Genomic DNA, 16,235 nt, shown 5'->3' on the forward strand with positions numbered 1-16,235 from the left:
GGGAGCAGGTTTCAACTCAACAGATGGAAATGCTTTCTAAAAGTTAGCTGTCTGAAGTTGAAAGGAGTCACTTGGAAGGGGTGAGTTCCCTGTCACTGGAGGTATGTAAGCAGAGGCTAAGCAGGGGATTCAAGCCTTAGACAAGGGTCCATTCTTCAAGCCTCTTATAGGACTGAGACTCTGGACTTCTTGATTTCACAGCAGGAGAAGGGCTGCTCTGGAGTGAAGGTCATGAGTCAGCTGTCAGGATTAGGTCTTCCAGCACCTCAAGTGTCTCTCATAGGGTCCCAGCCACCCTCCAGATGGACAATCAGCCCAGAGTAAGGATGGGGAAAACTGGGCTGGGCAAGGGGAACACAAAAGGATCCCTCCTACTCTGGCCAGACCCATGAATCCATTCATTAATTCAGCATTTATTGAGTGCCTACGACAATGAGCAAAATAGACTTAATCCCTGCCCTCCTGGCTGTACAGTCTGTGGGGAGAGAAACCATCAAGTAATCACATGAACAAATACATCATTACGAAAAGGCCCTCTCACACATTACCAACGGGAGTGTCAATTGATACAACCTCTCTGCAGGACAACCCAACAACATCCATCTAAATTACAAGTGCAGCTCCCTGTAGCCCAACAATTCCATTTCAGGGACTTTATCTACAGATCCCAGCATGTGGACAAGGTTATCTGTGGCACTGCTTATAACAGCAAAAGACTGGGAGCGACTCAAGCATCCTTCAGTAGGGGACTGGTTAAAGAAATTATGGTACATCCGTATAATAGAACAGTGTGCAGCCACTGAAAGTGTTTAAAGGAGGGTGTTGTCTGTGTGCCATCATGCAAAGATCTCCAAGATACATTGTTAAGAGAAAAAAAATCAAGTGCAGAAAAAGCAATATGTGTAATTTACATTAAATGGGGGGAGGGAATAAAGTATGAATTCATGTTTGCTTATCTGTACATATAGAAACTCCGGAGACAGAAAAGCTGATAAAAGTAGTTACCTGGGTGAGAGGAAGAGGGAACTGGGTGAATGCGGCATGGGGAAGTGACTTTTACCAATGTATCTTTTCATTTGGGAGAGGTATTACCTATTCTAAATAGTGTGTGTGTGTGTGTGTGTGTGTAATTACAAACTGCGTAAAGTGCTATGATAAAAACTGTGCAGCTGCTCTGGCACTGCCCGATGGGGCACAGGCTATTTGCTGGAGGAGGGAATTTCCCAGAAGGCAGGGCTGCTGGAGAGCAGAGGGCTTTCATTGCTCCTGTGGCCTCCAAGACCAGAGTATCTGGCCTGTCTCCCTTCACTCTCCTGGACACGATGTGATAGGCATTTGGCGAAGATCATCTAGGCTGCTGGGTGGAAAATGGCAGGGCAGCCAGGTTAGATGCTCTTGCAAGGGTCCAGGTGGGACTGTGGTGGCTTGTAGGGGGACAGTGCTGGAGATGGACTGAAATGGGAGGACTCTCCAGTGAGCTAAGGAGGTAGTGCTGGCTGGAGTCGGTGATGGGTTGGACATGGGTGAGGAGGAGACAGACAGCAAAGTGGTTTCCCAGTTCCTGGTTTGTGCAAGCGGCTGGCTCTGGTGCCATTTGCGCTGTACAGGACGGGTTTGGGAGGGAAGATCATGACTTCAGTTTGGGACATGACCCTCCTCTGTGACCTGCTTCCTGCCCCAGGATGATTCCCCTCCTGTAAAACCTGGGTCAAAACTTGACTCCTCCAGAAAGCCCACCCTGATTAATCCCATCTCCCTCCTGGGGCTCCCCCGTCCTGAATGACACACTCTTGCCATCTCTGTGGGAGAAACTGATATCACTAGTTGCCTCCAGAGAGGGGCAGAGTGGCTGGGGAGCATTGGAACTTTAGTTCTTTTTGAATTTGAACCATATGAATAACCTATGTTTTCAAAAAGTATCTTTTTGTTTATATTTCAGAACTCTGCTAATCATGAAGTCTTAGGTCATCAGAACAACAACATAAAAAAAACCCAAGAAGTCACTCATTTTGTCTGACAGCTTTATTTTCCAGATGAGGACATGAGGTCCAGAGCAGGCACAGGGCTTGACCGAAGATGCTGGCAGAGCCAAAGCCTGGTCGTGATGTCCCCTCACTCCCAGGCTAATAGACCACACACAGGGCTGTCTCTGATCCCACCGGACACACACAGGCCCCCTACTCCTCCTGAAGGAGGAGTAGGCCCACTCAGGAACTATCCCCACTCGAATCCTCTTCTCACCCACCGCTCACCCCTGCCACTGTGTGGAATGCATACCACCTCAGCCGCAAGCACCATCTCCATCTCCTTGCCCCAGCCACCTCTCCCCTCCCCCTCATCTCCCAGAAGAAGGTAGAAGGGACTGTCCTCCACTCTTTGCAGGCAGCCTGACCTGGATTATTCCACTTACCAACAGGAGGTGAGTGATTTTCCCCTGGGAGTCCCAGATTCCTCATCTGTAAAATGGGAGTACAGTTGCCCCTCACTATCTGAGAGGGACGGATTCCAGGACCCCCATGTGGACACCAAAATCTGCGGATGCTCAAGTCCCTTAGTGGGCCCTCCATATCCGCGGATATGGAACACATGGATACGGAGGGCCAACTGTAATAATAATACCACTTTGAAGGGTTGCTGCATGAGGGAAGCTCATGCCATGTGGTCATCATTATCACCTTCCCTCCCAGCCATCCTCATCAGCCTTCACCAGTCATGGCCTTACAGGCTTCACCGATGACAGACAAACTCATGCCCTGCATTGTCCCCTCTAAGCCTCACGTCAAACCCCTTGGAACCGGTCAAGCCCATTTTAGAGATTAGGAAGAAGAGGCTCAGGGGAGGGAAGTGAACTAGTCCAAGGTAGCACATGCAGGAAGCAGCAGAGGCCAGACCATCCTTGCACCTTCAGCCCGTGGCATCCAGTTTGCTCCTAACCAGTCCCTACACACACACACACACACCATCTCCCTCCTCCATATCACCACCCCCCATTTCCCAACACAGATCTTGTCAGCTCCTCCTCTACCCAAAAAGTTAGTGGCTTCCCACTACATATCAAATATTGTCCAAACTGCTCACTGGAGACATCCAATCCCTCCCCACTTTGTTCCCTCCCAGCCTTTCCCACCATGACATGCCAGCCCCTCCACATTCACAAGCACAGACCCCAGCACTACTGATCTGTGTGTCCTTCTCCAAACTTGCTCTGCCTTTTCTTACCTCGGAGAATTTGCTCATGCCGTGCTCTGACCTGACCTGCCCTCCCTCCATCTTTACCCCACACCTGCCTACCCTGCCCCCATTGCTCAAACCACACTGCCTTTAAAAATCTGTCCCCAACCCCCAGCCAGAATCCAAGGCAGCTCCAAGGTTCCTGGGATGCTTTGCTTAACCTTGATCACAGTGTTGCTCTCTGCCCACCTGTACGTGAGTTATTTATGTGCTTGTCTGTCTCCCGCTAGAGTGTAAAGACCGTGTCTGATCATCTCTGAAATCCTTCAACATCCTCACACAGCCCTCTGGTCGACTGAGCCGGCACCGTGAAAATCACAGCAGCAACATTGATCAACCCACGACATCTTCAGGAAGCTTCTCTCACAGAATGCTGTGACACAGATTATCTCCATTAATGGATCCAATTTATTAACTTAGCGAGTGTATTTGCTGAATTGGACCACACTGAATAAAAGGAAAAACAGAACACCACCCATCCCCAAATATCTTCCCTATTAACCTGCTATGTACCTGAAATTCCATTGAACAGTATACCAAAGGAGATTAAATACTACAGAGGGTCAACCTTGTAAGTCACTATCAGCCGTTAAAACTTGAGCAAGAACCAGCTTCTCAGATTATCCGTGGGAGAGTAGGAGTCAAGGGACCCAGGCATCGTCAGGGACATTTTGAAGGGAATGAGAAGAGAAGAGGAAGGGTAGGAACTGCTCATAGAAACAGGGCCCAGTTTGTGGGAGTGAGGTGACACCTCCAGGAGGATGCAACCCGTCACCAAAAGAGAGAAGGGTCTGGCACTTTACAGGTTACACCTACTTTTTCAGTTGAACACTGGGGTAGGTCAGGCAGGCAATGAAACTTGAACCTTGAAAACATGATGCTAAGCAAAAGAAGCCAGACACAAAAGACCACGTACTGTATGATTCCATTTATATGAAATGTCCAGAATAGGCAAATCCATAGAGACAGAAAGTAGATTCGTGGTTGCTTAAGGCTAGGGGGTGGGGGATGGGGAGGAAATGGGGGAGGACAACTGCTAACGGTTGCGGGGTTTCTTTTGAGGGTGATGAAAATGTTCTAAAGTTGATTGTGGTGATGGTTGCACAACTCTGTGAATATACTAAAAACCACTGAATTTTACACTTTATTTTTATTTTTATTTTTTTAATTTTTTTTAAATTTTATTTATTTTTTTTTTCCCTCAAAGCCCCAGTAGATAGTCGTATGTCATAGCCGCACATCCTTCTAGTTGCTGGATGTGGGATGTGGCCTCAGCATGGCCGGAGAAGCGGTGCATCAGTGCGCGCCCGGGATCCGAACCCGGGCCGCCAGCAGCGGAGAGCGCGCACTTAACCGCTAAGCCACGGGGCCTGAATTTTACACTTTAAATGGGTGAGTTGTACGGTATGTGAATTCCATTTCAATAAAGCTGTTATAAAAAAGAATAAATATCCATGAGTACCTACTGATATAAATAAATGACTGAATAAATAAACAAATGGGGGGAGAGACAAATCTCCCATGCTGAAGAATTCCAAACAATATACACAAATACTCTACCCTCAAGGAAGTGGCTCACAGCTTCACTCGACTTAAGCGTGGGCTCCACGTAGTAACTTCCTCCCAGAGAGTAACTCTGGAAAGGGGCAGGGGGAAGCAACCGCAGTGGAGGAGCCTAACAAACACACCTCAGCCAGGTCATCGAGGTCAACATCGACAGTGATAAGTCATGTTCAGAGTATGTACCCTTGATATGATGTGATGAAAATGGCAGTCTACCTCTGTGGTCTTCCTCCCAAAAACTCATAACCCCAGTCTAATCGCGAGAAAAAACATCAGACAAATCTCATTTGAAGGACATTTGACAAAATATGAGCAGTACTCCTCAAAACTATCAAGGTCACCAAAAACAAGGAAAGTCCGAGAAAATGCCACAGCCAAGAGGAGCCCAAGGAGGCATGACAACTAAATGTACTGCAGTATCCAGATGGGACCCTAGAACAGCAAAAGGACATTAGGGAAAAACTAAGGAAATCTGAATAACCCATGGACTTTAGTTAATAATAATACATCAATATCGGTTCACTATTGTAACAAATGTACCATACTAATGTAAGATGCTAATAATAGGGGAAACTGAGTGTATAGCATGTGGGAATTCTCTATACTATCTTCTCAATTTTTCTGTAAATCGAAAACTGTTCTAAAATAGAAAATTTACTAAAAAATTTTAAAAAGACTAATTCCCATGATAAAGAAAGAGCTTTTACAGATCGATATGAAAATATACGTAATGGGCAAACCAAGAGGGAAAAAAAGGGCAAAGGAAATGAATGAGTAGTTTACAAAAACAGAAACACAAATGACCAATAAACATGAATAAAATGCAACTTTAAGTAAAGAAATGAAAATTAAAACAACGAAAGACCATTTTTCACTGGTGAGATTGGCCAAGATTTAAAAGTTTGTTAATTCCCAGTGTGAGCAAAGTTGTGGGGAAAGTGGCATCTCGTACAACCCTGGAGAGAATATAAAATGGTACGATTTCTTTGGAGCTCAGGTTGGGGGTATCTTTCACAATGTGCATGTGCCTTTACTCTGAAATTTCACTTTGAAGAATATATCGAACCATTATCTTTGCACATGTTTGCATGGAATAGGTTCAAAGATGTTCATTGCAGCAATGTTCATAATAACAAAATATTCAAAATATCCTAAAAGGTCATCAATAGAGGCTAGGTGAAGAAATTATGGTCCAACTTACAATGGAATACTCTGCAGCCAGTAGAAAGAACGTTGCCAGAGCACTCTGCTCCGTTTTCAACCACTCACACAGCCTTGGCCTCTAGCTTTTGTCAGCCCCCTCTCCCAGACTTTCAGGCCCCACCATCAGAAACCGAGCAGGGCCCAGCACAGGCCCTCAGAGATAACAGGAATGCTGAAAAAACATACATATTTAACACCTTGAGCAGATGAACCCAATCAAATTCTGATTTAATTTTTGGTATTTTATGGAGAATTTGGAGAAGGAGTCCAAAGGAAGAGGACTATTCTGAAAGAGTAAGTGGACATGCGTTGTTTTTGGTTTTTTTTTTTTTTACCATACATCCATCATTATAATATCACACAGAGTATTTTCACTGCCCTAAAAATCCTCTGTGCTCTGCTATTCATCTCCCCCACCGACACACACACACACACACACACACACACACACACACACACACAAAACCCCTGGCAACCTGGCAACCACTGGTCTTTTTACTATCTCCCTAGTTTTGCCTTTTCCAGAACATCATATAGTTGGAATCATACAGCATGTAGCTTTTTCAGATTGGCTTCTTTCACTTAGTAATATGCATTTAAGTTTCCTCCGTGTCTTTTCATGGCTTGATAGCTCATTTCTTTTTAGCGCTGAATGATATTCCATTGTCTGGATGTACCACAGTTTATTTATCCATTGACCTACTGAAGGATGCTTGGCTGCTTCCAAGTTTTGGCAATTATGAATAAAGATGCTATAAACATCCATGTGCAGTTTTTGTGTGGACATAAGTTTTCAGCTCCTTTGGGTAAATACTAAGGAGCATGATTGCTGGACTGTATGGTAAGAGCATGCTTAGTTTTGTAAGGAACCACCAAACTATCTTCCAAAGTAGCCACACCATTTTGCAATCCCACCAGCAATGATTGAGAGTTCCTGTTGCTCCACATCCTCGCCAGCATCTGATGTCATTAGTGTTCAGAATTTGGCCATTCTAACAGGTGTGTATCTCATTGTCGTTTTAAACCATTACATTTTTTTAAAAGCATACATTTCAACAGATTATTGATACAGTTTTTAAAAGATCCCAATTCTCCCACAAGTCCAAACATGGTAATTCACCACAGTTAGACCTTAAACAATGGTTCTGCCTCGGCTTTTCACTTTTAAAAAGCATTTGAAGCATTTTATTTTATAAGAGAACCACTAAAGGGGCCGGCCCAGTGACGCAGCAGTTAAGTGCGCGCGCTCCGCTTGGGCGTCCCAGGGTTTGCAGATTTGGACCTTGGGTGCACACCGATGCACGGCTTGTGAAGCCGTGCTGTGGCTGCGTCCCATATAAACTAGAGGAAGGTGGGCATGGATGTTAGCCCAGGGCCAATCTTCCTCAGCAAAAAGAGCAGAATCAGCATTGGATGTTAGCTCAGGGATGATCTTCCTCACAAAAAAAAAAGAGAACCACTAAAGTCTTGCCCCATATTATGTGGCTATTTAGGTGTGCCTATGCTCTTATGTACCATGAATATATTAAAAGGTTAGCCAGGGGGCCAGCCCCGTTGCTTAGCAGTTAAGGGCACACACTCTGCTACTGGTGGCCCGAGTTCGGATCCTGGGCACGCGCAGACGCACCGCTTGTCCGGCCATGCTGAGGCGGCATCCCACACACAGCAACTAGAAGGATGTGCAACTATGACATACAACTATCTGCTGGGGCTTTGGGGAGAAAAAGGAGGAGAATTGGCAATAGATGTTAGCTTAGGGCCGGTCTTCCTTAGCAAAAGGAGGAGGATTGGCATGGATGTTAGCTCAGGGCTGATCTTCCTCACAAAAAAAAAAAAAAAGTTTAGCCAATCTGAACAGCTGAAAAACTTTTATTACTGAGAAGCTTAACAGCTATGTAGATGTTACTCATTTCCTGTGGAATTAGTATGACCTATACCAATAGCTTAGGGTCATAACTCTTTTTTTCTAATTGATTGCTTGAATCCTCCCTCTATCTCAAACTCAAAGGTTTGATATCTTGCTTTTGAGTTTTTCCAAAACCCCAGAGCCTTACTTAGTGCTGCTTCTGAAATACCACATGCAGAGAAAACTGGGGGGTTAACAGCCCTCTATTGCTCTTGCCTCTCTGCACCACAAGGTGGCACTGTTGAACATCAGTCCTGCACAGCCCCATGGACAGGTAAACCGACATGGGGAGGTCCCCGCTCTTCCATATCTGCTGTGTCTGCAGTGGTGTCCCACATTTGGACTCCAAAGTTGGCGCCCTTGGTTTACGTTCAGACATTATTCCTCCAAATGAGACCTGAGCAGCAGCCACCAGCTGTCAGGTGTTGAGCCTGAATCATTCACCACCTAGACTCCCATGTTTTTCTTGGTAAGCACTATGGACTGAATGTTTGTGCCCCCTCGCCCCAAATTCATACTAACTCCCAATACGATTATATTTGGAGATAGGGCGTTTGTGGAAGTAACTAAGGTTAGGTAGCGTCCTGATCCAATAGGATTCATGTCCTTGTAAGAAGCATCACCAGAGAGCTTGTGTGCTCTCTCTTCATCATGTGAGGACAGACACAGCGAGAAGGTGGCTGTCTGCAAGCCAGGAAGAGAGCTCTCATCAGAACCTCACCGTGCTGGCGCCCTGATCTTGGACTTCCAGCCTGCAGAGCTGTCAGAAAATAAATTTCTGTTGTTTAAACCACCTAGTCTGTGGTATTTCTTTAATAAGAATGCTTCTTACATTTAGCAAATTAACATTTACCCTGTTATGTGAAAATACTGTTATCCAGTTTCTAGTCTGCTTTTAAACTTTATTGTGGGTTTGCATGAGTTGTCTTTTTTGCCCGATAACTCACCATTCATCACCCTCTCTCCCACTCAAAGTTCTGTGGTTTGGGCGGAGTTAACCCCAGCCCCAGCTCCATGGGTGGGCACATGACTGAGCCTGGCCAACCACAGTGATTGGTTCAGGCACGGCTATGTGACCCAAGTCAGGCCAATGAGATGACATCCTAAGACTTTGGCTGGAACCACTGAGAAAGGGGAGCTCTCTCTCCATGAGGGTTTCTAACGTGGAGGTCTGCCTGCAGCTGCCAATAGCCGCCTTGCCTCCACAAGAGAATAAAAGCAGAACAGAGGAAAGCAGAGGGACAAAAAGAGTAGAGCATCAATTGCTGACATTATTTGAGCACCTGAATGCAGTTGTGCCTAAAACACGCAGAGTTCCTGGAGCTTTCGGTTCTGTGAGCCAACACATTCCCTTTTTCTCTTAAGCCGGTTTGAGTTGAACAAACTGACCACATCTGAACTCCTGTAACTAGGGGCCAAGGCTGACCATGTTCGGAGCACACCACAGGGTTCAGAGTGTGTCTCGCCCTCAAGAGCACTCCCTGCCTGACCACTGAAGTCACATCTTCAGGACCTTCTCAAAGAAATGGGCTTTTACCTGGGGGTGAAAGGTGACCCAAAACCTAATGAGGGCACTAACAATGATTCATGCATCCTCAGGTCCAGCCGAAGATCCACCGCAGCCAGGCAAGGCCAGAGCAGAAAAAGAGAGTCAGAGCAGGAATCCGAGTTCTGCCCCCTTACAACTCTTCCTATTTCCGCCTCCGTGAAATGAGGGAAAAAATTAAAAGCAAACTGACCTGAAAGGTCCTAGGGTGGTGCCTCCTTTCCAGGGAGAGGGCACTAAATGCCAGCTTCCCACCAGCTCTTCAAAGAGATGAACTCTACTGTTACCTGATTTATGTATTGGGCTTTCATTTGAAAAGTGGTTCCACTGCTAAATAATAATTTTGATTATTTGGACTTTGATTCTTGGAATCGTCCCAGGGCGGGAGTGGGCTGAGCAGGCTGGAAACCCAATGACCCCTCCTGCTCTGACATGCTGGGATTTTCTGACAACACGAACTTGGATGTGCGGCCAGGCTGGGTGGGATGATTCAGAAAATAAGCAAAACAGAGGAGCAGTTAAGTCCCTGGGCACGACCCGGGTTCAAACCCTGACTCCGCCACTTGCTTGCTGGGTGACCTGGACTAACCACTTTCCTTCTCTGAGCCTCGGTTTCCTCATCTGTAAAGTGAGGGTGCTAATATCTTCCTCTGAGTATCACTGTGAAGAGTAACTGAGTCAGTGCCTGGATGCTGAGTATGATGGAGCCAGTAGGAAGTGCTCAGGAAGCCCAGCTTGCTATTGTTGATGATAATATTATTGTTGTTATTTGTATTCAGGCTATAGAAGGTACCTGGCGAGATGCTACTTCAGAGATGCTCTCTGGCCCCGGTGTGGGAGGGATTATGTGGGATGGGGAGGGGTCCAGCGAAACATTCTCCTTTGATTCTTAGAGTCCTCCCAGGGTTGGGGTGGACTGAGCAGGCTGCCCTGCATTCTAAGTCCCACCAAGCAGAGGTCAGGCCCCTGGCTGAAGCAGCCCTCAACATTCGGACACCGGGGACACGAGCCCAACCCAGGTGACTTGGCTGCGATGCGTCTAAAACCCTCTCAGCCTGCAGCCCGGTAACCTGACACCGGCAGGCTCTGATTTCCCAGCCTGGGAAGGACTGGGGGCAGGGGCAACCACCCACCGACACAGGGACTTCTTCCCTCACCTCCTAGGTCCTCGTCTCTAAGCCCCCGTCCCCAAAGTGCCCCAGGGGTCCCTTTGTAGGTGGACCGGGCATCTCCCTCAACAGGGGAGCTGAGGGGTTGTGGGTTGTGCCCTCTCTGGGCCCCAAATTCATGCCTACCCGGAGCAGAAGGAATGGAGGTAGGCAGGGGACCCCCATCGCACAAATAGGAAAGCTGAGGAGGGCGGAGTGGGGGGTGCAGCGAAGGAGGGAAACCCTGCCACGAGCTTGTAGAAGGAGGACCGGGGTCCCTTCCAAACCTGATGTCAGGGAAAGGGTTCCGCGTCCCAGCGCGGATCTCTCTGGAGATCCGCAGAGACCAGGCGCGGGGCCGCGGGATGGTTATGACCAGGCAGCCCAGCGCCTCTGTAAACCCGGCCCCGCAACCTCGGCTCGAGAAGAAACTTTGGGCCAGCGCCCCCGCTCCTTCCCGCGCCCAGCCCGGCCTTGAGGCGCAGTGCGCGCGGGTTCCCGCCGGCACCAGGCCCCGCGCCCCCCGGTGCCCACTCACCAGCGCACCAGCTGCCAGCGCTTCTCCCCCGGCGCCCGGCGGCTCGCCATGCCTCGCCCGGCCGGCCGCCCACTCCCTGCCCGCCGCGGGCCGCACGGCGGAGGCTGCTCCGGCTGCCGCAGGGCCAGTGCCGAGGGCGCGCTCGCCGTAGCCGGGTGCGGCGCGGGGCCCGGCGGGCGGGGCGGGCACGAGGCAACTCGGGCCGGAGCCCAGGCGATGCGGACAGCGTCGCGCTCATTCCCGGAGTACTGCCGCCGACCCCGCCCCTGGAGCCAGCGGGGGCTGGGTCACTGCGCTCCTCCGCCTCTGCGGTGGAGACCACAGCCTGTCCCCTCACTGCCTTCTCCCCCGCCCCGCCTGCAGAGCCACGCAGAAGAGCCGGGTTCTTAGCAGCACTGGGCGAGGAGTCAGGTTCTCCAAGTTCTGCTGTGAGGGAAATCTGACATGCTGAGAGACTGGAGGCGATCCACTTAATCCATCTGTGCCTTACTTCCCTATGACACCTGTTCTACCCACCCAGAAAGTTATGCATAAAAAAATTAAACTACTCTAAATGCCTAAAATAAACTCTGATTATTAAATATTTTAATTTTTATTTATTTATTTTTCCCCCCAAAGCCCCAGTAGATAGTTGTATGTCATAGCTGCACATCCTTCTAGGTGCTGTATGTGGGACACAGCCTCAGCATGGCCGGAAAAGTGGTGCCTCCGTGCGCGCACGGGATCCGAACCCGGGACGCCAGCAGCGGAGCACGCGCACTTAACCGCTAAGCCATGGGGCCGGCCCATGATTATTAAATATTTTAGATTAAAATATTTTAAGGTGACAGTAATTAAAACAGTATAGCATTGGTCCAGTACACTGCCCGACCGTAGGACCAGCTCCACCCAGGCCTTTAACCTACTTCACTCCAGGATCTGTTCATTCCTGGAGTTGAGCAGAGACCAGCCTGGCCCACAGCGTCACGGGAGCGTGCATCTCAAGCCTGGTGTGAAGGAGCGAGTTTTAGAAATATTTATAAATAGAGATATTGTCTGCCCATTGCACAGTGCCCTCTCAATTCACCTGCCTCTCATATCAGGATAACTCACATCCTTTGCAGGAGGGAAACTTATGCAAAGAGGAGAAAACCCGGCCCTAGTGTGGAGATCCTGGGAGCTTACCGTCCTCTTGAGAACTGCAGGCCATTCCCAGGAGCACAGGAAAAGTTTCCAAGGAAATCCAAATGCTACTGACATTTGTCATTATATCCATAGGTGCCCTCCCCAGTGTTCCAAAAAAAATCAACACTACATAAATCCTAAGAATCCTCACCTGTGCTTTTCACTGTCTCAACTAAAAAAATGACAGGAAACAACAGGAGATAAAAAATGTAACCAACACAGAGACATCATGTAAAAGAAGACTGGGAAGGAGACAGACAAGGTGGGTTGGCAGCTTGCCTTTGACCTATAAGTGTCTAGCATGAGGCTAGCAATTGCCTTTAAGCATCCTTTCTTTAAGCTTCCACAACATAATTAACATGGAGACCAGGAAAACAGAATAGAAGGTCCAGAAACATCCTGAAAGGTGTGTGTGTGTGTGTATGTGTGTGTGTGTATGTGTGTGATACATGTATTTCAAATTAGTAGGGGAAATGATGATGGAACAATTAATTAACTATTTACGGGGAAAAAAAAGCAAGGTCTCTATCTCACATCACAAAATATATTTCAGATGAATTATAAATATAAGTGCATAAATATATATAAATGACTAGGAAAAATATATAGGCAAGTATTGTCATTATATTAAAGTGAGGATGGATTTTTCAAGCTTGACATCAATGGCAGAAGCCATAAAGGAAGAGGGTTTTTTTGTGTGTGTGTGTGAGGAAGATCAGCCCTGAGCTAACATCCATCATCCGTGCTAATCCTCCTCTTTTTGCTGAGGAAGACCGGCTCTGAGCTAACATCTATTGCCAATCCTCCTCCTTTTTTTGTCCCCAAAGCCCCAGTAGATAGTCGTATGTCATAGTTGCACATCCTTCTAGTTGCTGTATGTGGGACGCAGCCTCAGCATGGCCCGAGAAGTGGTGCGTCGGTGCACGCCCGGGATCCGAACCCCAGGCCGCCAGTAGCAGAATGCGCACACTTAACCACTAAGCAACGGGGCCGGCCCAGGAAGAGATTAACGGATCTGATTAAAATAAAAATATTTAAACTTAGCACATAACAAAAACACAATAAGCAAAATTAAATGGCAAATGTCAAACTTGTTTAAAAAATGTATGCCTGTATTTGTACATCCATGTTCATAGCAGCATTATTCACAATAGCTGAGGGGTGGAAGCAACCTATGTGTCCACAGACAGATGAACATGTAAACAAATTGCAGCATATATGTACCATGGAATATTATTCAGCCTGAGAAAGGAAGGAAATTCTGACACATGTTACAACATGGATGAACCTTGAGGACATTATGCTAAGTGAAATAAGCCAGACACAAAAGGACAAATACTGTATGATTCTATGCATGTGAGGTACCTGGAGTAGTCAAATTTATAGAGACAGAAAGTAGAATGATGGTTGCCAGTGTCTGAGGGTGGGGCGGGGAAGGGGAGAGAATGGAGAGTTATTGTTTAATGAGCAGTTTCAGTTTTGCAAGATGAAAAGAATTCTGGAGATGGATAGTGGTGATGGCTGCACAAGAATGTAAATGTACTTATGCCACTGAACTGTACAGTTAAAAATAGTTAAGATAGTAAATTTTATGTTATGTGTATTTTACTATAAAAATTTAAATATTGAAAGTTTTTATTATAAAGGAATAAGAAATGATAAACACTGCAATAGAGAAATGAGTGGACATGAACAAACAAGTCACAAAAAATATATAAATGGCTAACGGACACATTTTAAAAATTCAATCCTACTAGAAATTAAGTACTTGAAAATTTAAATATAATACCATTTTTTTACTTGTCAAATTTGGAACAGTTGGTTATTGCTGTTTTTAATTATCCCACACAGGGTTTATGTGGAGAAAGGAAGTGGGCACTCCTAATCATGACTGAGGTTGGAGTAGAGATTTGTCCAACCACTGTGCATGGCAATTTGACAATATGAGCAAAAGCCATCAAATGTGCATGTCTCTTGACTCAGTAATTTCTCTTCTTGGAATTCATCCTAAGGAGATAATTAGCAATGTGAAAAAAAGGTCTCTGTAGAAGAATGTCCATTGCAGCATTGTTTACAATAGAGTAAAACTGGAAACAACACAAAAGTCTAACAGGAGATTGGTTAAATAAAGAAGCCTGTTCATATGATGGGACATTATACAGCTACTAAGACAGGCTTTTACTGACATGAAAAAAATCAAGATATATTTTGTCGTACAGCATGGTGACTATAGTTTATAATACTGTATTGCATATTTGAAAGTCGCTAAGAGAGTAAATCTTAAAAGTTCTCATCACAAGGAAAAAAAATTTTGTAACTATGTATGGTGATGAATGTTAACTAGACTTACTGTGGTGATCATTTCGCAGTATATACAAATATTGAATCATTATGTTGTACACTTGAAATAATGTTATGTCAATTATATCTCAATTAAAAAAGATATATTTTGAAATGAAAAATATGTTACTAAATAGAACTAGTATATTAATATATTTATAGAAAAATCTGGCAGAACTACAGGAACATATAAAAAAGTGATTTATCTCTGGGTGGGTAAAGTTATAGTGATTTTTATTTTATTCTTTTTCTTATCCATATGTTCTAATTTTTCTAAATAAACATATGCAATAAGAAAAATACAATAAAAGTTACTTTTCAAATGATTAAGCTACCAGGATGTTCATCACATGACTATATGTAACACTAAAAAGTAGAAACAATCTAATTATCAAACAATAAGAAAATGGATAGATACTATATACTATAGTTCATCCATCCAATGGGGCAACACTCTGCAGCAGGAGAAAAACATTCATGCTGTATTACTGAGTTAAATAGCAGACTGCAAAATAAGATGTTAAAACTATGTATAAGGTTTATATATGCAAGGAAAAAAATTTTTTTTAAAAATGCCAAATGTGGGCCGGCCTCGTGGCTTAGCGGTTAAGTGAGCGCGCTCCGCTACTGGTGGCCCGGATTCGGATCCTGGGAGCGCACCGACGTACCGCTTCTCCTGCCATGCTGAGGCCGTGCCCCACATACAGCAACTAGAAGGATGTGCAGCTATGACAGACAACTATCTACTGGGGCTTTGGGGGGAAAATAAATAAATAAAATCTTTAAAAAAAAAAAAATGCCAGATGTTAGGAGACGTGACTGGGAGGTATAAACGGGCACTTTTGTTTCATATCTTTGCTTATCTAGAATTCCTAATTTTTCTACAATTAATGAGAAAAATTTTTTTACATTTTAATACATAGGCATTGATTAGCAAATGAAAATGTTTAATGATCTTTAGGAGATCTCCAAAATACAAGTGAAAAACTTCAATGTGGAACAGGTTGTGATGTTGTGTAATCCTGTCAGTCTTAAAAATAAAAAACTATATGTGTGTGTGTGTGTTTGTGTGTGTGTGTGTGTTTGTGTGTGTGTGTGTGTTTGTGTGTGTGTATGCATAGAATGTGTTAATGGTGGAAAAATTTGGGCAGAGAAGTTGAAGATGGAGGGTGGGGAGGTTTTTACTTTTTTTAGCATCAGCATGTCCAATTTTTTAAAGTATTTTTTTTTTAATTTTATTTATTTATTTTTTTCCCCCAAAGCCCCAGTAGATAGCTGTCTGTCATAGTTGCACATCCTTCTAGTTGCTGTATGTGGGACACGGCCTCAGCATGGCCAGAGAAGCGGTGCGTTGGTGCGTGCCCGGGATCCGAACCCGGGCCGGCAGCAGCGGAGCGCACGCACTTAACCGCTGAGCCACGGGGCTGGCCCTTTTTAAAGTATTTTTAAGAATAGTCTAGATAACATGTATATAATTTTATATTACCTGGTTGATGAGATTATGGACTCTTTATTTTCTTAATTAGAAAATTTTACATCATCTTAAAATAACAATGTTTTTCAAACAAATAAAAGACAAAACCCAACCACAAATAG

General features: G+C 45.4%; 1 protein-coding gene across 3 annotated transcripts in view; it reads right to left on the reverse strand.

Moving 5' to 3' along the window:
* The window catches only part of RAP1GAP2 (RAP1 GTPase activating protein 2), a 218,525-nt gene extending 207,338 nt beyond the window's left edge, over positions 1 to 11,187 (reverse strand). For all 3 annotated transcript variants that reach the window (XR_009222681.1, XM_058560068.1, XM_058560067.1), the window contains exon 1: positions 11,136 to 11,187. Coding sequence is in view for 2 of the 3 variants with exons in the window: in XM_058560068.1 (XP_058416051.1) it covers positions 11,136 to 11,185 (50 nt within the window). In the remaining variant the exon portion in view is untranslated. The remainder of the gene's footprint in view (positions 1 to 11,135) is intronic.
* Positions 11,188 to 16,235: the final 5,048 nt, after the last annotated feature.

The sequence above is a fragment of the Diceros bicornis genome, chromosome 18 (genome assembly GCF_020826845.1).
Source record: "Diceros bicornis minor isolate mBicDic1 chromosome 18, mDicBic1.mat.cur, whole genome shotgun sequence".
NCBI classification, from domain to species: Eukaryota; Metazoa; Chordata; class Mammalia; order Perissodactyla; family Rhinocerotidae; genus Diceros; species Diceros bicornis.